Raw genomic sequence first — 19970 nt, forward strand, 5'->3', positions numbered from 1 at the left:
GGAGACGTGCTGAAGTCGTTTCTCCTGCTGCTGTAGCCAGTGAAGCACAGTGAACGTTACTGACGTCATGATGTCACACACGATGATGTCACACACGATGATGTCACATCTGCTGAGCGGAGGGAAGAAGAAACAAAACTTTAACTTCAAACCGTCAGACACACACACACACACACACACACACACACACATCATCTGTTTAAATATATTCATTTATACACAGATATTCTGTCTATTCTCGAACACAGAGGTCACGACCTTTCTGAAACTCAGGGCTACTTCAGGGACACTCAGTAAAACAGAGTTCCAGAACAATGTCCTCATAATCAGTTCTAGGACCGACAACAACAGACACTTCTTCTGACCGTCGTCATTGAACCCATTCACCCTCCTGTTGACTAGTTTGAGAACAGGTACTCCACGGGGGCTACCAGGTGACCCCGGCCACCACGTTGGTGACCCCTGGTCTAGTACTAGGAATGCACCACAGAAGATGGATATTTGATGCTCTTATTTTATTATTATGATTATTAAAACCTTAGTTAGAGATAAAACCAATGATTTCAATAAACTACAACTTAAAAAGACTGAAATCAGAAAAATAAAACACATACATATATGTATATATTGTGTTTTATATATTGTGTTTTATATATTGTGTATTAAATATACATTTCCCTGTGAAAGTGATGAGCAGCACCGTAAACCCATGATCGAATCATTACGTCCGAGGTTTACTTTGAAAGGAACACATAGAGGCCGTTCTTCCGGGGAGATCACGTGACCAGAAACTCCAGTTGCTTCGAGTCACTTATTCCCGTCCCAGAACTCGGTAGCGGTTCGTCAGTTCTGTGACTTTATGGCAGGTCCAGGTCGGGATCGTGTGGTTCACCTGCTTCGTCAGCTGGAGCGAGCTGCGTAAGTTTGACCGTTTTAACGTTGAACTTGACACGTGACGTGTTTACCCGCTTTTACACAGGAGATTCTGCGCTAAAGTTCTGAAACCCATGATCCTGTGGGGTTAAACAAGTTAAAGACGGTTAGTAAGTGAGAGGGAAGAGGGTTCTGGCTACTGTCCTTGGGTTTTACACTCTGTTAAACTTGGACCACTGACCGATAAACCATGTGTCCAGACCAAAGTCCATGGAGAAAATCAGAGATTTTAGTTCAGACCAAAGTCCATAGAGAAAATCAGAGATTTTAGTTCAGACCAAAGTCAATAAAGAAAATCAGAGATTTAGTTCAGACCAAAGTCCATGGAGAAAATCAGAGATTTTAGTTCAGACCAAAGTCAATAAAGAAAATCAGAGATTTAGTTCAGACCAAAGTCCATGGAGAAAATCAGAGATTTTAGCTCAGACCAGAGACTCAGCAGTTGTTGATCCACTGCAGCCTCATCACTAAGTTCAAATGAATGAAGTAAAATGAGCTGTTTTGTGTCACACAGGTGCAGGTGTCCTGCTCATTCCAACACATTCTACAAAGGTACACACACACACACACACACCTTGAATAACTGAAAGGAGTGGTTAATATGTTAAATGTTAACTAAACCAGGTTAGCTGTACTTTTGTACTAAGAAATCATGGAGAACCTTCTCAGAGAGGAACTTTGATAGAAGATCTAATGATGTTGAGACGAAGAAAAGTTCCTGACAATAAAGTGACTCGTCTGTGTCTCCTGTGGCCGTCGTTGTCGTCGCCGCGGCAGCAGCAGCGGAGAACAGCAGCGGCGCAGAGACAGAGTACGCCTTCGAGGTCAGTGACGCAAACATCACGGACGGGTCAGATTAGTGAGATGAACAAGATTGAAGATGGAGATTAGAGCGGATACATTTGGAATGGATTAGAGACAAGATTATGTCACATTAGAAATTAGATTTCACATTTAGCTTCGATTATATTCTAAAGTGATAGATGACATCTGATTGATTTACAGTGGATTAGAAATAACATGAGAGATTAGAGGTAGAGATTAGGGTTAGATTAGATTAGATTAGATCAGATTAGACAGTTAATAAAATGCTGTCACAGTGTTCTGGCTCTGAGCCTGTGTTTTTCTGTCAGATGGCCAGTTCTAACATCAGATATGGGCCAGGAGTCAGCAGAGAGATTGGAATGGTAACGTCTTCTCCTTCACCTCCTTCTCTGTTATCTTCATGCTCATTCTTGTTTCCATTTTCATTCTTGTGACAAAGACAATTATAAAGGAGGCGATGAAGCCTGTGATTGGTCAAATGAAGAAGATGATGACGATGTCCTCTTTGTCTTTTTGTCCGTTGTCAGTACAGTTAGCATGTTAGCCCACAGTTTGAACGCACTGTTGTACGTTGTGAGGCTGAATCTTAAGGCCGTCCTACAGGACCTTCAGAACCTCAGGGCCCGGAATGTTTGTCTGATGACGGATAAGAACTTGTCCCGCCTCCCTCCGGTGAAGGCGGTTCTGGACTCTTTGGCCAAGGCTGGTGTCAAGTACAAAGTATACGACAACGTCCGAGTGGAGCCCACAGATGCTAGGTAAGTCACAGTACGGCCTTGGTTTCTGAAATGACAACAACAAAGATGGAAATGTGAACGTTGAAATCTTTTCTCATGTTCATGTTTAATTTTAATTCAATTTTATTTTGATACGTTTTTTTCCCCCGTGTTCAACGTTTGGCTCGTGTTCCAGTTTTAAAGACGCCATTGCATTCGCCAAAACCCACTCCTTTGATGTGTTTGTGGCGGTGGGCGGCGGCTCTGTGATTGACACCTGTAAAGCAGCAAATCTTTACTCCTGTCATCCCGACGCCGACTTCCTGGATTTCGTCAACGCTCCCATCGGAAAAGGAAAAGCAGTGACTGGAGCCGTGAAGCCTCTCATAGCAGGTAGCTGCTGAGTGCAGTGTCTGACCTCTGACCTCTGACCATATGACCTGCCCTCCGGTCATGCACTCCGTAACGGTCACCTGAACCGTCTTAACAACACCTGGTCCTTAATAACGCCAGACACGGACCAGGGCGGATCCGTTGTTCCGCCCCGTTTTATCAGTTCACATTTCTTTTTCCGACAGGAGAAGTTGCACACAGAACGGTACGTTCTAAACGAAAGCTAACTTCAGTCATTTTTCTGAACTGTTTCGTCAAATCACTAATGACGTCACATCATGAAGGCGGTGATAACGAGGCGGTCGTATCACACGGTAGATCGCCTATTTTAGTCGCCTACAAAGACGACAACAAACGTGTGCTGTAGTTTCCTGACAGACAGGAAGTTAAAGTTAGTCTGAACCACAGTCCATGACACCTTTCACCTCAGGACTTGAGGGCAAAGACTTGAGACTTACTTGTGACCTGCAAAACAATGACCTGTCCCACCTCTGACCTCTGACCTCACTACTGTGTTTCTCTGGAAAAGTTCCAACGACAGCAGGAACTGGCAGTGAGACCACGGGGGTCGCCATCTTTGACTATGAGCCGTTGAAGGCAAAAACAGGTCAGCGATGACGTCACAGCTTATTCTCAACTCTGATTGGTTGTCTTATTGTTCTTTGGTCCGACGTCTGAGTGGTTGTCTGTGTTCAGGTATTGCCAGCAGGTCCATTCGACCGACTCTGGGCATCGTGGACCCGACTCATACACTGAGCATGCCAGAAAGAGTGGCCGCGAACAGCGGCTTTGATGTCCTGTGGTCAGTCCGTCTGTTCAGCATCAGTACTAGTCCCTAAAGTGTCTGTTCAGCATCAGTACTTTTCTGTTTGTGTATGTCCAGTACACTGGGAATTCATTGTAGTTCACCTCCTGACCACAGGAGGGAGCACTTTGTCTCTTTTGAGTGATTAAACCATTTGCTCTGTGATTGGTTGATTCTCCTAAGCCACGCCCTGGAGTCATACACCGCCTTACCTTTCAACCAGAGGAAGCCTTGCCCACCCAACCCCATCCAACGCCCCGCCTACCAGGGCAGCAACCCAATCAGTGACGTCTGGTCTCGCCATGCCCTCCATGTGGTGGCTAAGTATATGAAACGGTACAAGTGCAGGACCAGGACCAGGACCAGGACCAGGACCAGGACCAGGACCATAAGAACTGAAAAGCTTGGCTTGACTAATCCGTCTGTGCGTCTACAGAGCCGTCCGGGATCCGGAGGACTTTGAGGCTCGGTCCAGCATGCACCTGGCCAGCGTGTTTGCGGGAATAGGTTTTGGGAATGCTGGTGTCCATCTGTGGTGAGAACCTAAACATTCTGAATGACCAGTGACTTTTTTGTTAATCTAGACATGATTAGCATTTAAACCCCTGTAGCCTTAGCTGCTAAGGTGACTGCGATGAGCAGGTTCATTCAGTTCATAGAGCCTTTGCGTTCAGAACAGTGCGCTGCACCAATAACGGCTACTCTACATACAGGGCTAATCATGCTGTTAGCGTACTGAGCTAACTGGTACAAGTTTAATGTTTTAATGTCAGATATAAACGCTGTCTTCTCTTTAGTCATGGGATGTCCTATCCAATAGCTGGGAATGTGAAGACTCACTCAGCCAGGGGTTACAGTGTGGTGCACCCCCTGGTGGTAAGTGAGGAAAATACACTAAAATATAATGTAAGATTTTAGTTTCCACTTTTTAATTGTTATTTTTTTCCTCTAGCCTCACGGTCTCTCTGTTGTCCTCACGTCTCCAGCTGTCTTCAGCTTCACTGCCCCCATGTGTCCAGAGCGCCACCTGGAGGCAGCTGAGATTCTGGGTAATAGCTCAGTGGGTTTTTTGGTCCCACCTTTACAGCATGTTTCATATGTTGTCACCTGATGTGAGCGTATGGTCGGGGCGACGCCTTCAACAGTTTCTGATGACGTTGATGCGTTCAGGTGCAGACGTGAGGCGAGTGAAGCGCACAGACGCGGGCGCTGTTCTGTCCGAAACACTGCGTCACTTCCTGTTTGACCTGCAGGTGGAGGATGGACTACAAGCTGTTGGTTACACGTCAGATGACATCCCATCTCTGGTGAGAGGAACAATCCCTCAGGTGTGTTGACGTCCCTCACCCTCTCACCCCCTCCCCCCCCCCCCCCCCTCCCCCCCCCTCCCCCCCCCCCCCCCCCTCCCCCCCCCTCCCCCCCCCTCCCCCCCCCCCCCCCCTCCCCCCCCCCGCCGAACGTCTTCGGCTCTTTAGCAGCGTTAGCGTTAGCGCTTTAAAATTGTTAAAAAGCAGCTTTTATTTTCAGGAGCGAGTGACCAAACTTTCACCCCGGGCTCACACCGAGGACGACCTGATGGGTCTGTTTGAAGCCTCCATGAAGCTTTACTGAAGCAGCACTCCCTCCAACAACCACTAGAGGGAGCATCATTTCACAGCAGTCCCGTTTGTTGTTTCCTCAGCTGCTGACGTTGGTACAGAAGAGGCCAAACAAATGTTTATTTAAAAAGTAAATCTGTTTAATTCAGTCAAATACATTCACTGAGAAAAACATTTTAAATAATGCAGAAACTTTGAGTTTTAAAAATAAACTTTTACTAAATTGTCTCTCTCCAGACGGTTTAGTTTTTTAAAACTTTTTAAAAACTTAAAGTTCAACAAAATGAAAATATATAATGACGCTGCCCGACAGGGGGAAGGAGGAAACCCAATCAATATTTCCTCTGATGTTAAGCTAACGTGCAGCAGCTAATACTCCAACTATCAACAAGTATTGGCAGAACTGGTGTTCAACTGGTTATCACCATTAGGCTCAGGCCAGGCTTTCGTAGGGCTTTTACTCAGTAACCTAGTTAAAGTTAAATACTGATGTGGAGTTAGCAGCTGAAGCTAACATGAAGCTATGTTTGTCACATCCTCCTTCTCCATTTTCTTTTCAAATTTGGTGACCTTTGACCTGAGCTCCAAGGGACAAACTCTAATGATGGATTGATACCTCACAAGATGTCAATGAAAAAAAATACATCAAAGTTCTTTTCAAAAAGTTGTCTTCATGTGGATCTGAAGACTCAATCAATCAATCAATCAATCAATCAATCAGTCAGTCAGTCAGTCAGTCAGTCAGTCAGTCAGTCTGAGCAACACAGTCATGTCACCAATTGTTTTCTTCAGTGTTGCAACACAGACATGTCACCAATTGTTTTCTTCAGTGTTCTGTTAAACAGTGACCCCTGTAGGTCGGGGGTCAGACTGACACATCATCCAACAGTGGCTCCACCTGCTGGGTGAAGAAACATACAGAGTCAGGGTGTGTGTGTGTGTGTGTGTGTGTGTGTGGTTAGGGGTCACAACCCTACAGTACATTACAGGTACAGCTGTGACTCCCCCCTACTCACCTCCTCCTCCATCATTTTCAGGGGGGTGGGGGTCTGCGGGGCAGAGGCCCACAGTGCTTTGAAGGTCTCTTTGAAGTCCACGCCGTCCCTGAACACACCACCACAGCAGCTTCAGGTTAGCGGCTCACAGTTACATTGACTCACTCACTGATGGGACCACATACAGGGACTCCAGGAGTGGGGGGGGCAAGTAGGCGGAGTCAATTTCTCTGTTCACACGCTCCAACCTCAGGTCGTCCAGGTCACACAGGTTTAAGAACTGAAGCCCAGTAATGAGGGATCAAAGGTTAAAGGTCAAGGTTAAAACAGACGGCCGTGTGTAGTGGTTCTGGTTCGGTACTGAAGACTGATGACATTGTGACATCATCAGCCTGTGACATCATCAGCGGGCAGAGTCTTTACCTCAGATGGTGAGAAGCTTAGAACCATGGGGCTGGTGGAGCTGCAGGAGGACACGGAAGCCCCGCCCCCTCTGGTCACAGGCTCCACGACTCCGCCCTCATTCTCATCTGTCACCTGCACAGAGGTCAAAGGTCAGCAGAGTACACAGCAGGTTATGAAGTCAAAGATGTTGGTGGTCTTACAGCGGCCCGGCTCAGGTCCACGCCAACGTTATGCTGTGATGATGTCACTGCCTTTGGGCGGTGGCCTCCGCTGTCCTGTGGTAGACAGACATCACAGTCACATGACTCCACTAACCACCTGAATCCCAGTCCTGACATCAGGAGTAGGCGGGGTCTTACCGAAGCAACCACCTCATTGGAGGCTTTTAATTCGCACAAGCTCAGCGAGGGGCTGGAACTGGACGATGGGGCGGGGCCACAGGCAGGGCAGCGGCAGACGTAGTGAGCACAGAAGTTCTGGTCACTGGACTCAGCTCTGATGGGGGGCGGGCTCTCCATCTACAGGTCGGCAGCATTGTTAGCACGACAACAGAAAAGGTAGGAAATAGAGGAGCAGTGAGGAGGTGAGTGGACGTCCACCTGGGTGGAGACCAAGGCCATGTCCATGGCAGCTGGGTGGACTCCAAAGGCAGTCGTGGCCAAGGAGGCGCTGTGGCGGTGCAGGGCCTGTAGGTGTCCTTCTTCCTCCACCTTCCTCTTCAGGGTGGAGTTCCAGTGGTTCTTCACTGAGTTATCAGTTCTGAGAACCAAACAAGAACATATCAGATGAAGCAAGATGTTCTTCTGAAGCCCGGTGTTCTACAACCGAGGTGGCGTACGTCCCGAAATAAAGAAATACGTAGGTAGAACTTTAATCGTTTCTTTGTAAAGTTAAGGAGGAATGACTCCAGGATGCAGTCTACAGACCGCCATCTACAGACCGCCATCTACAGACCGTCAGACTGCAGTCTGCAGACTGCATGTGTATGTACAGTATGGTCCCAGACCAATGGTTGACTGACTAAAAAAGGTTTTGAAACAAACCTTCCAGGCAGCAGCTTGGCAATCTCAGCCCAGCGGTTTCCCAGAATGCCATGGGCCTGACAGATGATCAGATCTTCCTCCATCGTCCAGCTGCTCTTCTTCACAGCTGGGTTCAGGTGGTTGTGCCAGCGCTCGCGACACTGCTTCCCGTTTCGACTGTGCACGTGTTTGGCGATTAGCGACCAACGCTTGACACCATACTTCTGCACCAGCGCCACCACCTGTAGATGAAGTGACATCACCTCTCTGTCACTTGGGTGACAGAGAGGGTGGCAGTAAAATCTGAAGCCTGCGTCGCCTTGGTTACCTTCTCATCCTCGTCCTGTGTCCACGGACCCTTGACCTGGTCTGGATTCTTTACCTGAGGCCAGCGTTGCCTGAACTCTGACCTTTGACCCTGAGAAACACACACTCATAAACACGATGACCTCTGACCCTGTCTGTTTTCTTTCTTATTCCGACGTTACCTCGTCCTTCGTCCAGCCCGTCTTCCTCTGCCGTCGTCTCATTGATCTTCCTTTTCGTCCTGAGCTGCGGGTTTTCATCCTGAAACAGGAAGAAGAAGAAACACATCAGGAGAACGGACCAATAGAGTGACAGCGTCAGGAGTCGCCCAGGTTTTCATTTTAGTAAAGTCAAAAAAAGCTAATGATTTTTAAAATGATTTACGTGTTTCTTGTGAAAGATCTGTTGTTTTCTGTCACATTGTGTTTGGACATGTCTGTGTTGTCACTTCCTCCTCACTCTCAGCTAACACTCCTGTCTTTCCTTCCTTGATCTTCTTTCGACTCAAAGGCATCAGAGGCACTGATGCAGCTTTGAACATTATTTTCATGTCCCTCACCCCCTCCCTCTGAGCAACAGAAATGATAACCAACAGGGGGAGCTACTGCCCAGCAGTTCTTTACAGATTTTGTTTTTGTTTGAAAATGTATTTGATTTAAGAAGTTTGTGGGACAACAGTATGTCTTCATACTATTGACTGTTAGGACAGATGTTTGTGTTTTTATTTCCCACCTGGACTTTTCTCTGTTCATCATGAAAATACACACACACACACACACACACACGGTCAGCTCAGTATTGATCAGTGTCAGATCACACTGACCTGCACTTCAGTAAATGTTGGTATTTATTGGATTTACTCTCAGCTGTTCAACAGCTGTTAGCTCCATATGCTAACAGCGAATAGCTGATGGAAATCGGCCGTTAATCCACCGTTAAACAGCCATATCCGCTGTCAATTGGCTACTCTTCTCAAAGGGGGAGGGAAAACCAGGGGAGGTGGGGCTTACCTGACAGGTGGTAGAGAAGGAGGCGACAGGGAGCTTTTAGAGTTGAATCAAGAAGAGGAGGTGCGTGCTTAGGGAGGAGGGGATAAAGCGGAGCGGAGAGGTTCAGGTGGTTTGGAGGAGACCAGACGGCACTTCACTCTGGACCGTCTCGACTTCAGGTCAGGTTTGACGTCACTCTGGCAAACTCAGGTACAGTGACGGCTGCAGACACGTGACAAGCATTTGATGTTGAATAATGAGAAATTAATGAGATCGTAAGAAAAGATTTTGCGACGTATTGATGGTAACATTTCCTCGCTTTAATGAAATGTTGACTTTCCCAACAATAAACACATGTTTATTTTTAAACTAATTTCCAACAAATTATTAAATTATTATTATTTAGCTATTTTGTTGCCGTTACGATTACGTTAAAGTTCAAAGTGAACGTATTAATGGTGTTAATTTGGGAAATTGTGAAATGTGTGATGTCAGATTAAAACGTGTATATTCATTTATTTATCATTGCTCTGATACGTAGTCAATACACACATTATTATTCGTACACACTGCTGGATCACACACACCAACATCACAGTAAAGCCCCAGACACTTACAGATTCAACACTGCGGGTATTTTATCATATTTTCTGACCCACGTTGAAAGGAACACAGTAATTAATCGTTTGATTGCTTTGCCAATGAAACATATTGTATTAAAAAAATCAAATTCTCTTATTTCTTATTCTTTTTGACAAATGTCAAGAAAAAACTATTTTTCTTTAAAATAATGTTTACTTCGGCGCAATCTGAAATAACTATTTTTCCCAGAATGCATTGAGTGTTGACGTTTCTCTCTCCCGCCCGTTGTCGTCCCAGCATGCACTGCGTCTGTGTGGCTCTAAGAAGAAGAGGTATCATGAATGTGATGGCGGTTCTGGAGCCTGCTGGAGGCTAAATACTCCTCTACCTCTGCTTCCACGCCAACAGCTCTACCGGCAAAAACTCTGACTTAGTCCGTCTACAGTTATATAGAGTGGGTGACGTTCGAAGAAAAGTCGCTGCATAGTCTTTCGGTGAGTTGTAGACCGGGCCGGTATGGCCGCCATTAGCCCCCGTATAGTACATCGGGACGGGAAGAGAAAAAGCGAATCAGCGCAGCCTCGCGGTCGTAGAGTTCAGTAGGAACCGGCGGTTAAGCCTCTTTTCGCGGCCACATCCGGAATCACCAGTCGGCACCTTTTAAAAGATTCAGACTGTTAGCCTATTAGCAGTGTTGTCATTTGGTGCTAACTGCTTTAACAGCAACTTTGAGTGGTCACTGACGGGGAAACGTAATTTATATTTAACCTTTTTTCCAGGGGTGTACATTACATTTAGTAGACAAAGTATAAGCACAGATGTCTAATTAAATTTGTTATGTCGACTTAGCTCATCTTAGCGTGGTATTTCCACGTTAGCTAAATGTTGGCGTCCAGCAGAGGATCGGAAACCTCGTGGCTCAGCTTCTTAACAACAACCACAACACAAATAAGTTCAAACGATCAACTTCACATTCACGGAGGTCCAGAACATAAAAACGTTAAAACGTAATGCTCTCCTCACGCACAGGTTTTTTTCAAACCTGAGCAGTCAGCCTTGAAACAACACCAAGACTCTGCTCCCGTGTTTGTGGGTTAGTTGGGTTCAGAACAATCCAGCTTCTTTCTTTCATTTTGTTTAAAAAAAGAATCAATCACAGCACATTTTGAACAGTGCCCTCGTTGGGTTTCATTCACTTTACTAGTTTAATTCCCTTTAAGTTTAAGTCCACTCCATTGTCTATCATTGACTCTGGTAAAAGTCAACTAATTTTCTGGCCTTATTTCCTCATCTTATCATTTGTGGGACATTAAAAATACTATGTGATTGCTATTGTTTTGGTCTTTATTTTATTGTTTAGTTTTTTTTTTTAACTCTTTGTGATTGCACTAATGCTTTCGGTTGGTGTCAGGTTCTATATAGCTTCATAAATGTAGAGTTCAGTGTCGTGTGGAACAGTTATGATGTTTTATGACATTTCACATCAACACTGTTGCATCACTGTCTTTTTCTAGGCTAAGGACTGGCAGAAAAAGTAATGAGAAATAAAGGAACGATCAAAGAACGTTTGTGGACGGTGGGCCATTGTTTGCTTGAATGTTGTCTCAGTCTTGTGGTACAGTGGGTAGCCTGGGGCAGTTTCTGTGGTTGAGATCATCCAATGACAGCTTAGTTGCCATGCGAATGCTGATGTCCATAAGGGTTGCACTGTTGCCATGTTAGCACCAAGTATGTTCCTATGTTGGCTTCATACTGAGTGTCAGATAATGGGGCTCAGCTGTGATAGGTCAAAGTTGAACTTGGTACCAGTCTGGGGTGCGTGCTGTGTCGCGTGCAGGAATGTGGAGTTTCTTTAAGAAGATGATGACTTTAACCCAGACACCTCAGCCTGAACTGAACAAGGTGCTCATTGGGCTTTACCTGTGACATCTAGAGTGCTGACCAGATCCCTGTCTTCACGTCATCAAAGTTTGATTTCTGTTTAAGTTGTGAAGTTTATTCTCAGGTTCCTTGTCTTATTTTTCAGTGGATTTCCTGTTTGTCATTGTGTTTATTTTTACATGGCCACTGATGAACATTTATATTAATTGTTTTAATAGTCAATCAATTGTTTTTAACGTAAATAAATAGATGAACCACCTCCACCTACTGTGGCTCTGATCTGTAGGTGTGAACCGTCACCATGGCTACAGACATCGGTTCTCCGCAGCGCTTCTTCCACATGCCGCGTTTCCAACACCAGGCGCCGCGGCAGGTGTTCTACAAGAGGCCGGACTTTGCTCAGCAGCAGGCCATGCAGCAGCTCACCTTTGACGGCAAACGCATGAGGAAAGCCGTCAACCGCAAAACCATTGACTACAACCCCTCTGTCATCAGGTACCTAGAGGTGAGTCCTAGCATCGGTACCCAGTGGTATCACTGACTGATCAGGTGGCCAATCACTTTTATTTGTCTATGCAGAACAGACTTTGGCAGAGAGACCATCGGGACCTTAGAGCCATCCAACCAGACGCTGGATTCTACAATGATGTTAGTATTGACAAGAACATGCTGTCAGTGAACACATCACTGCACACACACCAGCCAATAACATGAGCACAGTGTCACTGAACGATCATCACAGATACCCCCTCCCCCTCCCCCCCCAATGTCCTCTCCACACCCTCTTTATGTCTCCCTCATAGCTTGTCCCGCCTCTGGGAATGCTCAACAATCCGATGAATGCTGTCACCACAAAGTTTGTCCGGACATCCACCAACAAAGTCAAGTGTCCAGTCTTTGTGATCAGGGTGAGCTCTGCTGTCATTTCCTGTCCACCAGAGGGCAGTCTGTGCCTTTTGTTTGGATCCTGGGATTGGCCTAAACAATTCTGGACTCCTGACAGAATGTTTTGTTTCTTTTCTTTGTCCTCTTGTAATTACTGAGACACTGAGACCGTCCTCTGGAACGACTTTACTCTGATCGGTACTATCAAACAGGTGCTTACTCTGTGTCTTGTCTTGATCCAGTGGACTCCCGAGGGCAGACGTCTGGTTACCGGGGCCTCCAGTGGAGAGTTCACACTGTGGAACGGCCTCACCTTTAACTTCGAGACCATTTTGCAGGTAAATGCCAGCGCCACCTCCTGTTCACTGCCATCATGGTACAGGGTTAAAAGGGACAGTTCAGGTTGGGTGCAGCAATATGAACAAGACGCAAATTGTCACATGACCTTTGGCCTCTGTGCAGTTTCTTTTTAAATGTACTTAAAGTATCTTATTGCTGCAACTTGATTGGTCGTTTATGGTCCTTCGTTTGTCCAGGTCTTTGATATCTCATTGTTGTTCATTTCTGACCTGCTTGTTTCTTTTGACCCCCATAGGCCCACGACAGTCCTGTGCGGGCCATGACCTGGTCTCATAACGACATGTGGATGCTGACAGCCGACCACGGCGGCTTCGTCAAGTACTGGCAGTCCAACATGAACAACGTGAAGATGTTCCAGGCTCACAAGGAGGCCATTAGAGAAGCCAGGTTTCTACTCCATCTCCCATTTTCTGTAGTTAATCCGAGTGTGCGCTGCTCTTTGTCAGCCTCGGGGGGGCGCTGCTCCCTCCTGCTTTTGCTGCAGCTGCTGTGGTTGATTAATGGCAGATATACTGATCTGTTGTTGATATTCTTACTGATGTTAAATAAAGTCATCAATCTTCTGAGCAGGTAATAAAATCCCAGCTTTGGTTTTGATCAATAAAGTCAATAAAAAGGTCATGACCTCACAGGCTTCTGCAGCTGTGAAAAATAAAACTCCTTTTAGACCACCATTCCCACAATGCACCTGTCCCAGAGTCTTTGACACACAGCTGATGTGATCTACTCAGGTGTCCCTGATATGGCGCATTACCCACCAGCCTCTGGGCTTGCTCGTTGCTGTCGGTCTGATGTCATGGTTAAAGGTCAGGTGACGGTTATGCCATCATTGACCTTTGAGTGGGTTGAATCAGGACAACAGCAGTGTAAAGAATGTCTCCTGAACCAGCCCTGTAGGTGGGGCTGTTGACTTTTAGTGTGAGTCTGGAGCCAGATGTTGAGAACCACTCCTTCTGCTGGTAGTCACCACACTCACCTTTCCCGCTCTTGGAGGGACATCCTTTCAGTAGGAGTCAGGCGGTGGTCAGCTCAACTCCACCCATCTCCCATAATCCCCTTCTCATGTCCTCACCTCTGCCCTCACCATAAATCTTGACTGACCTTCAAGTCATTTTCTGGAGTCGATCAATAATCTCCGTCTGTACCCCATATCTAATCTCTCATTGGCTGGTCAGAAACACACGTCCCAGCTAGGACATTTGTCACCGGCTTTGATTTGATTCAGTGAATCTAAACTAGGACCAGTTTACAGATTTGACTCACACTCGTCTGATCTAACTAACACAACATGTAATCACACACACACACACATGGGCAATCAGGCAGGTTGGGACAGAGCTGTGTTGACCTGCAGCTCTGTTCAGGCACCGTCGGTGGATGGAGCCTGAGCCCAAGTTCAGTCTGACCCAGAGCAGCTGTTGTCTGGGCCGCTCCACCAGAACTGATAACAGCAACGACGACAACCCTAAACCTGGGCCTGTGTGTGTAAAGTCCACCAGGTGGAGACAAACTAAAGTTGATCAGAACCCTACAGCATCTAAAGATGAGCAAACCCTGGTCTGAAGACCTGATCCAGTAGGGTCACTCTGTCAGGATTAGTGACCCCTAGTGGCGAGTTTGAAGTATTAGGTCACTGATTCAAAGTGTGTGATGTAGCTGAAAGTGAGGTCACAGTGATGTCAGAATCTAACGTCACAGTGACGATCTCTCTTTTGTCCAGTTTCTCACCTACAGATAATAAATTCGCAACGTGCTCCGATGACGGAACCGTCAGGATCTGGGACTTTCTCCGATGTCACGAGGAACGGATCCTCAGAGGTAGAACTGCACAAACACACCCTGCGTTAGTCTGCTGGCCGAGCCAAACATTTACACACCCCAATACAAAAATGTTCATAATATTATTTTTATGTAAAAATGGTCGTACTGCTAGTTCAGGATATTTCTCCAATCCCTGTTGAATAAAGTAAATTGTAGCTGGTTGATGAAACTACGGAAAAAAATGACCAAAACTTCAAATTCAAATCACATTTATTTTGAAAATACCCACAGGATACACCAGTTTGTGTAATAAACATTGAAATATTTACATAATAGGCTAAACTTATATATATTAAATTTGTTACATCAACATTGTTTTTATGTAGCATTCCATTCACTCTGATTCACCACTTTTTGCTGCTTGTCGTCTTACTGTGATTCCTGCTACATCCTGTTTTCACCTCTCGATCCTTTGGCCTAAATACTAAATACTCGTGTCTCTGCCAAACACTGTACTGACTGTGAACTTGTTGCGTTTTATTTCAACTGCAATTATATCTACACATGAATTGTTTGTAATTACATATATATATATACCTGTGTTAGTCTGGTGGCGTGATTGATAAAAAATACCTGTGTTAGTCTGGTGGCGTGATTAAAGACCCCAGAAGCTAAAGCGACAATTACCTCCTTCTCTTGTTGAGCACGAGCACTTCAGCAAAGTTGGGGTGACAAAACACCCCCAGGGTTAAACACACAGCAGGTCTGGCTGAGGATTGGTGCTGAGTCGTGATTCCTCTGCAGTGACTCAGCACCACCAGCAGGAGGTCAGTGATGATGTCACACATATCTCCCTGTTTGTGTCAAGGTCACGGTGCTGATGTCAAGTGTGTGGATTGGCATCCAACCAAAGGTCTGGTTGTCTCTGGAAGCAAAGACAGTCAACAACCAATCAAGTTCTGGGATCCAAAAACTGGACAAAGTCTGGCTACACTGTGAGGGCACGGAACCACACACACACACACACACACACAGAACCACACACAGAAAGAGTAACAGAGTCGGAGGACAGCGTCTCGTCTCTCTGTCTCATCTCTGTCCCTGACTGTGTTGCCCCTCAGCCACGCCCACAAGAACACGGTGATGGAGGTGAAGTGGAACCTGAACGGTAATTGGCTGCTGACAGCGTCACGTGACCACCTGTGTAAACTCTTTGACATCAGGAACCTGAAGGAGGAGCTGCAGATTTTCAGAGGACACAAGAAGGAGGCCACTGGTCAGTGACATCACCACCAACTGTGACATCATGGCCGCCGGCTGGGAGGTGCATTCTGACGTGTCTCTCTTCTGTGTCCTCAGCTGTGGCCTGGCACCCGGTCCATGAAGGTCTTTTTGCCAGTGGTGGTTCTGATGGATCCCTGCTCTTCTGGCACACGGGGTGATGTTCTGTGTTCTCCGTGTTCTCTCAGCCGTTTCCTTGTGTTCCACATTCGTCTCATGTCTTTGTTGTTGTGTGTTGACACCATCAGGGTGGAGAAGGAGGTGGGGGGGATGGAAATGGCTCATGAGGGAATGATCTGGAGTCTGGCCTGGCACCCTCTGGGTCACATCCTGTGTTCCGGCTCCAACGACCACACCAGGTTGGGATGTCTTCGTGGTCTTCGTGGTCTTCGTGGTCCACACACCGTGTTTTCTCAAACTTAACTAAACAGTTTTTGTTCCCCAGTAAATTCTGGACACGGAATCGACCAGGGGATAAAATGAGAGACCGGTACAACCTGAATCTCCTGCCTGGAATGTCGGAGGACGGCATGGAGTATGGTGAGGGGCGAGTCACGCACGGAGAACGTTCCTGAAGTTCTTTGTTCACAGCTGAAACTGTGCCCTGTGTTTCAGACGACCTGGAGCCCAACAGTTTGGCCGCGATCCCCGGTATGGGAATCCCAGAGCAGCTGAAGGCCGTGATGGAGCAGGAACAGAACAGTGAGTGTCGGCCCACCTCCACAGCTGCTTAGGTGGAAGTAGTCGAGTCCCTTTGTCCGGTGGCCCTGGTTAATGATGGAACCTCTGTGAAGGAGGAAGTGTGCAGTTCTGCTGTAGCAGCAGTAGTGGGTGGACTCTGGTAGATGGTCTTTAGTTGAGGTCAGGGACTGGTCAGCTGAAGGCTGCTCTTCTCTCTCCTCTTTGAACCTTGACCGGTGTCTCTGGTGGACAGATGTGGTAGAACTGCTGTGGTGAACGCACCAGTGTGACCTGGGTGTCTCTGTGTCCAGGTAAAGAGGCAGCTCCTGAGGTGGAGATGTCAATCCCAGGACTGGACTGGGGCATGGATGAGGTCATGGGTAGAGACGCTAAAAAAGTGCCTCAGAAAAAAGTCCCCTACGCCAAACCCATCCCGGCACAGTTCCAACAGGTAAAGGCCTGAACCAACACCTGCTCACCAGCAGGTGGAGCTGTTGTCTGTGTCATATTGTGAATGACTGGGTTCCCACACTTCCACAGGCCTGGGCGGAGAACAAAGTTCCCATGATGCAGCCCTCCGGAGACATGTCCAAAGACCGAAAGGTGGAGCAGAAGGTGGAGGGGAAAAAGAAAAGTCAGGCGGAGATCGAGCAGGAAATGGCAGCGCTGCAGTACACCAATCCACTGCTGCTGGAGGTGAGAAAAGTTCTAGAAACCACTTGGGTCCAAACAGTTGAACAGCACTGCTGCCACCATCAGGTCAGTGGTAGAAACTACGTCAACCTAATTTGTCTTTCTCCTCTGCAGCAAATAAAGATGAACCAGATGAACACAGACAGTAACATGGGCCCTCCTCAGGGGCCCCCCTTCCCCAGCTCTGGAGGTCCAGGTGGACCCGGAGGTCCAATGCCTCCAAACCAGCAAGGCTTTCCTCTTAACATGCCTCCCCAGCAGATACCCAACAACATGGGGCCCCATATGGGTCCTGGAGGTATGCCAGGACCCTTCATCCCTCCAGGACAGATGGGACCCTCCTCAGGACCTCAGCCACATCAGCTCCCCCCCCAGGGCATGATGGGACCACCAGACATGCAGGGACCCCAAGGTATGCAGAGACATCCTGGTCCTCCAAGACACATGGGCCCCGATGGGCTTCACAGTATGGGTCATGGTCCCAGGGGAATGCAGGGCCCACTGGGTGGCATGATGGGCCCACCTCTTCGAGGAATGGGTCCAAGGGATCCACAGGGTCCCCCACCACAGGGTGGCATTATATCACCCCAAGGGAACATGATGGCCCCCCAAGGTCCCATGCAGGGTGGGATGATGGGGCCCCCATCTCGGACTCACAACAACATATCAAACAACTATGGGATGGGCAGCATGCACGGTCCTTCAGGAAATATACAGGGCCCCCCTGGAAATATGCAGGGACCACATGAAAACATGCAGTCTTACATGCAGAACCAGGTGAGTTTGTAACACTGGTAATTAACAGTTCCAGGAACTAGTTTTAGGTCCTCTCTGATCCTAACACTGATGGCGTCTTTGCAGGGTCAGAACTCTGGGCCTATGCTGCACGGAATGGGCCAGCAGGGGCCCAACATGAAAGGTCAGTAACACTGAGCTGGACGATGTCATCGCAGGTCTGGTCCGGGGACCAAGCTCTGATCCGCTCCTGACTTTGAACTGATAACTCTTTTCAAAGGAGATCCTCGGGGGCCACCACACACTTACCACATGGGCCCTGTGGATCGACAGGGCCTTGGAGGTTCTGGAGGACCAGATCAAGGGTACTGGGATGACACTCAGCCAGGTCGTCGTGCACCTCAGGACTTTGACGGAAGCCAGGACTTTCATGGCCGAGGAGAGGAAAACTGGAGACCTGGACCTGGACCAGGATTCCAAGGAGGGGCAGGACCTCGGGGGAGAGGACACCGTGGAGGAGGCAGTGGTGGGAACTGGGGCCACGATGAGAGGTTTGGTGGAGGTGACTTCAGAGGCCGTAGAGACGATCGGTGAGAACGTGTTTCACTTCAGCAGCAGTTTGAAGATCTGTGACGCTGACATCATGGGCATCATGGGCTGTGGTTGGACAGATGTCCTGATAAAACCTGTTTTGTTTTTACCTGGTTTGTAGGTTTAGAGCGGGGGGGCCCGGTCGGCCTGGGGCCCGAGGTTTTCCTGATGAGTATGGCATTCCAGATGAAGTCTTCGATGGTCCGGAGGATATGAGCCGTGGCTGGGACAGTGGTGGCAGAGGACGACTGCCACGGTCAGGAGGTCCCCCTAGAGGAGGAGGTGAGAATTGGCTTTGTGTGGGATCTACTCCACTCAGAACCCGAGGCCTTTAACGTGGTTCTTTTTGCCTGCAGGACATGAACTTTACCGAGACACACAGCAGATGCATGATGGTTCGTCTCCGGCAGGTCGCGAGCGCTCGTCCTCACTGCAAGGCATGGACATGGCGTCTCTGCCGCCGCGGAAGCGCCCTTGGCAGGACGGACCAGGAACAGGAGATCCACGAGATCTGGAGTCTCCTGGGCCTGATGGAGGTGAGTCCTGATGCTGCCGAGTCGACCAACCTCAGGCTGATCAGTTAGAGCCATCGATACTTTATGGATTATTTATTATCGCAGCTTCTTTATTCTTCTTCTCCAGCATCTATCAATGAACACATTCAGGTTTTAATCTACGATTAACTCTGACGTCTGTCTGCAGGTCGACCTCCTCAGAGAGACGACGGTGGATTTGTTCCTCCTATTCGTGGTGGACGTGGAGGTTGGGGTCCTGGTCCACCAGGACCCAGACGAGGAGGCCCACCACCCAGAGGAGCACCTAGAGGGGTCCGGGGCCGGTAGTTATCTTACTTTCCTTGAGTCAAAGACTGATGAACTCTCAAAGACTGACACGTCATGTGACACAGCACTGGCCTGTGATTGGTCCACTGGTGTGAGTGTGTGATGTCACAGGCTTGTTTTAATGTAAGATATTGTAGAGAAGCTGCATCTCTTCATTTCACATTTTTGTCTCTGGACTTGTTTTTTTTGTAAAGGATTTCTATGTTTTTGTGTCGTCACTGCCCCCACAGGTGGACAATAAAGATTCACTCTTCTAACTGCATCTGTTGCAGACAGGAAGTGACACTCTTGCAGGGAGTGGACTTGGTTTTCTGCCCATAATAACCAGCATGCATTGTCGCCCCACCGCTAACCTCACAGAGAAAATCAGTCGTTTTAGCTCACAGACACACGGCAGTTTATATACACATGTATATTTAGTCAGTCTGCTACATTCACAGTACTACAAACTGACAGTACAATTACAGCTGTTATAGTCAACATCTCAAGACTTTGGTTCTGATCCCTCTCATCTGGTCTATGATGGGCTGGATACACTGTTGGTCTGGACCGGGACTGTTGTAGCTAACGTTAGCTCGGGTGTCTGTACTTAAAGCAACGTGTTTTACATTGCGGCGAGACTGTGACAAAGGGACAGAGTTGACTTTAAATGTGTTGTTTTGTCTGTAAGCAGTTCACCCGGCCACAGGTG

General features: G+C 47.6%; 3 protein-coding genes across 10 annotated transcripts; 2 read left to right on the forward strand and 1 right to left on the reverse strand.

Annotated features, from left to right (window-relative positions):
• Window positions 1-755: 755 nt before the first annotated feature.
• Window positions 756-5494, forward strand: adhfe1 (alcohol dehydrogenase iron containing 1). Of its 4 annotated transcripts, none has more exons than XM_008337439.3 (14): window positions 756-918; window positions 1448-1485; window positions 1711-1757; window positions 2067-2120; window positions 2362-2516; window positions 2671-2867; window positions 3397-3474; window positions 3564-3669; window positions 3856-4008; window positions 4109-4207; window positions 4470-4548; window positions 4625-4721; window positions 4843-5000; window positions 5200-5494. In XM_008337439.3, exons 1-14 carry the CDS (start codon window positions 860-862, stop codon window positions 5281-5283), a joined length of 1404 nt encoding a protein of 467 aa, XP_008335661.1. In that variant the 5' UTR covers window positions 756-859; the 3' UTR covers window positions 5284-5494. The 4 variants fall into 4 exon arrangements, with proteins under 4 accessions (XP_008335661.1, XP_008335662.1, XP_024909536.1 ...); XM_008337440.3 differs by having other exon boundaries at window positions 1714-1757; XM_025053768.1 differs by having other exon boundaries at window positions 800-918; window positions 1581-1757; window positions 2286-2516.
• A 59-nt stretch (window positions 5495-5553) lies between these two features.
• On the reverse strand, window positions 5554-9096 carry LOC103398725 (myb-related protein A-like). Of its 3 annotated transcripts, none has more exons than XM_008337443.3 (12): window positions 8383-8482; window positions 8181-8259; window positions 8021-8110; window positions 7714-7934; window positions 7270-7429; window positions 7030-7188; window positions 6871-6945; window positions 6689-6802; window positions 6451-6545; window positions 6287-6374; window positions 6080-6168; window positions 5554-6041 (listed from the first exon to the last, which is right to left on the reverse strand). In XM_008337443.3, the coding sequence occupies exons 1-11, from the start codon at window positions 8430-8432 to the stop codon at window positions 6136-6138; spliced, it is 1164 nt and encodes a 387-aa protein (XP_008335665.1). In that variant the 5' UTR covers window positions 8433-8482; the 3' UTR covers window positions 5554-6041; window positions 6080-6135. The 3 variants fall into 3 exon arrangements, with proteins under 3 accessions (XP_008335665.1, XP_016886358.1, XP_016886360.1); XM_017030869.2 differs by having other exon boundaries at window positions 6080-6171; XM_017030871.2 differs by lacking the exon at window positions 8383-8482 and adding an exon at window positions 9009-9096 and having other exon boundaries at window positions 5555-6041; window positions 6080-6171.
• On the forward strand, window positions 9062-19576 carry wdr33 (WD repeat domain 33). Of its 3 annotated transcripts, XM_008337441.3 has the most exons (22): window positions 9062-9197; window positions 9867-10063; window positions 11737-11955; window positions 12030-12098; window positions 12254-12358; window positions 12578-12673; window positions 12931-13082; window positions 14416-14513; window positions 15325-15451; window positions 15578-15732; window positions 15816-15894; window positions 15986-16096; window positions 16183-16277; window positions 16353-16439; window positions 16730-16869; window positions 16959-17114; window positions 17226-17888; window positions 17973-18030; window positions 18127-18436; window positions 18559-18719; window positions 18794-18973; window positions 19140-19279. In XM_008337441.3, exons 3-22 carry the CDS (start codon window positions 11752-11754, stop codon window positions 19277-19279), a joined length of 3186 nt encoding a protein of 1061 aa, XP_008335663.1. In that variant the 5' UTR covers window positions 9062-9197; window positions 9867-10063; window positions 11737-11751. The 3 variants fall into 3 exon arrangements, with proteins under 3 accessions (XP_008335663.1, XP_008335664.1, XP_024909532.1); XM_008337442.3 differs by lacking the exon at window positions 9867-10063 and having other exon boundaries at window positions 9063-9197; XM_025053764.1 differs by lacking the exons at window positions 9062-9197; window positions 9867-10063 and having other exon boundaries at window positions 11752-11955; window positions 19140-19576.
• The last annotated feature ends 394 nt before the right edge of the window (window positions 19577-19970 follow it).

The sequence above is a fragment of the Cynoglossus semilaevis genome, unplaced genomic scaffold (assembly GCF_000523025.1).
Source record: "Cynoglossus semilaevis isolate Cse_v1.0 unplaced genomic scaffold, Cse_v1.0 scaffold992, whole genome shotgun sequence".
Lineage (NCBI taxonomy): Eukaryota > Metazoa > Chordata > Actinopteri > Pleuronectiformes > Cynoglossidae > Cynoglossus > Cynoglossus semilaevis.

Bases quoted from the DNA above. Each gene is read 5' to 3' on its own strand.
- adhfe1 (XM_025053768.1), top strand. From the start codon at position 1,627: ATGATGTTGAGACGAAGAAAAGTTCCTGACAATAAAGTGACTCGTCTG. The intron at 2,517-2,670 runs GTAAGTCACAGT...CTCGTGTTCCAG, and splicing joins GTGGAGCCCACAGATGCTAG to TTTTAAAGACGCCATTGCAT. The intron at 4,549-4,624 runs GTAAGTGAGGAA...TTTTTCCTCTAG, and splicing joins GTGTGGTGCACCCCCTGGTG to CCTCACGGTCTCTCTGTTGT.
- LOC103398725 (XM_017030869.2), bottom strand. From the start codon at position 8,432: ATGTCCAAACACAATGTGACAGAAAACAACAGATCTTTCACAAGAAAC. The intron at 7,430-7,713 runs GTTTGTTTCAAA...TTTGGTTCTCAG, and splicing joins GCCAAGCTGCTGCCTGGAAG to AACTGATAACTCAGTGAAGA. The intron at 6,546-6,688 runs GTAAAGACTCTG...ACTGGGCTTCAG, and splicing joins TAAGCTTCTCACCATCTGAG to TTCTTAAACCTGTGTGACCT.
- wdr33 (XM_008337441.3), top strand. From the start codon at position 11,752: ATGGCTACAGACATCGGTTCTCCGCAGCGCTTCTTCCACATGCCGCGT. The intron at 16,440-16,729 runs GTGAGTGTCGGC...CTCTGTGTCCAG, and splicing joins GATGGAGCAGGAACAGAACA to GTAAAGAGGCAGCTCCTGAG. The intron at 18,437-18,558 runs GTGAGAACGTGT...CCTGGTTTGTAG, and splicing joins AGAGGCCGTAGAGACGATCG to GTTTAGAGCGGGGGGGCCCG.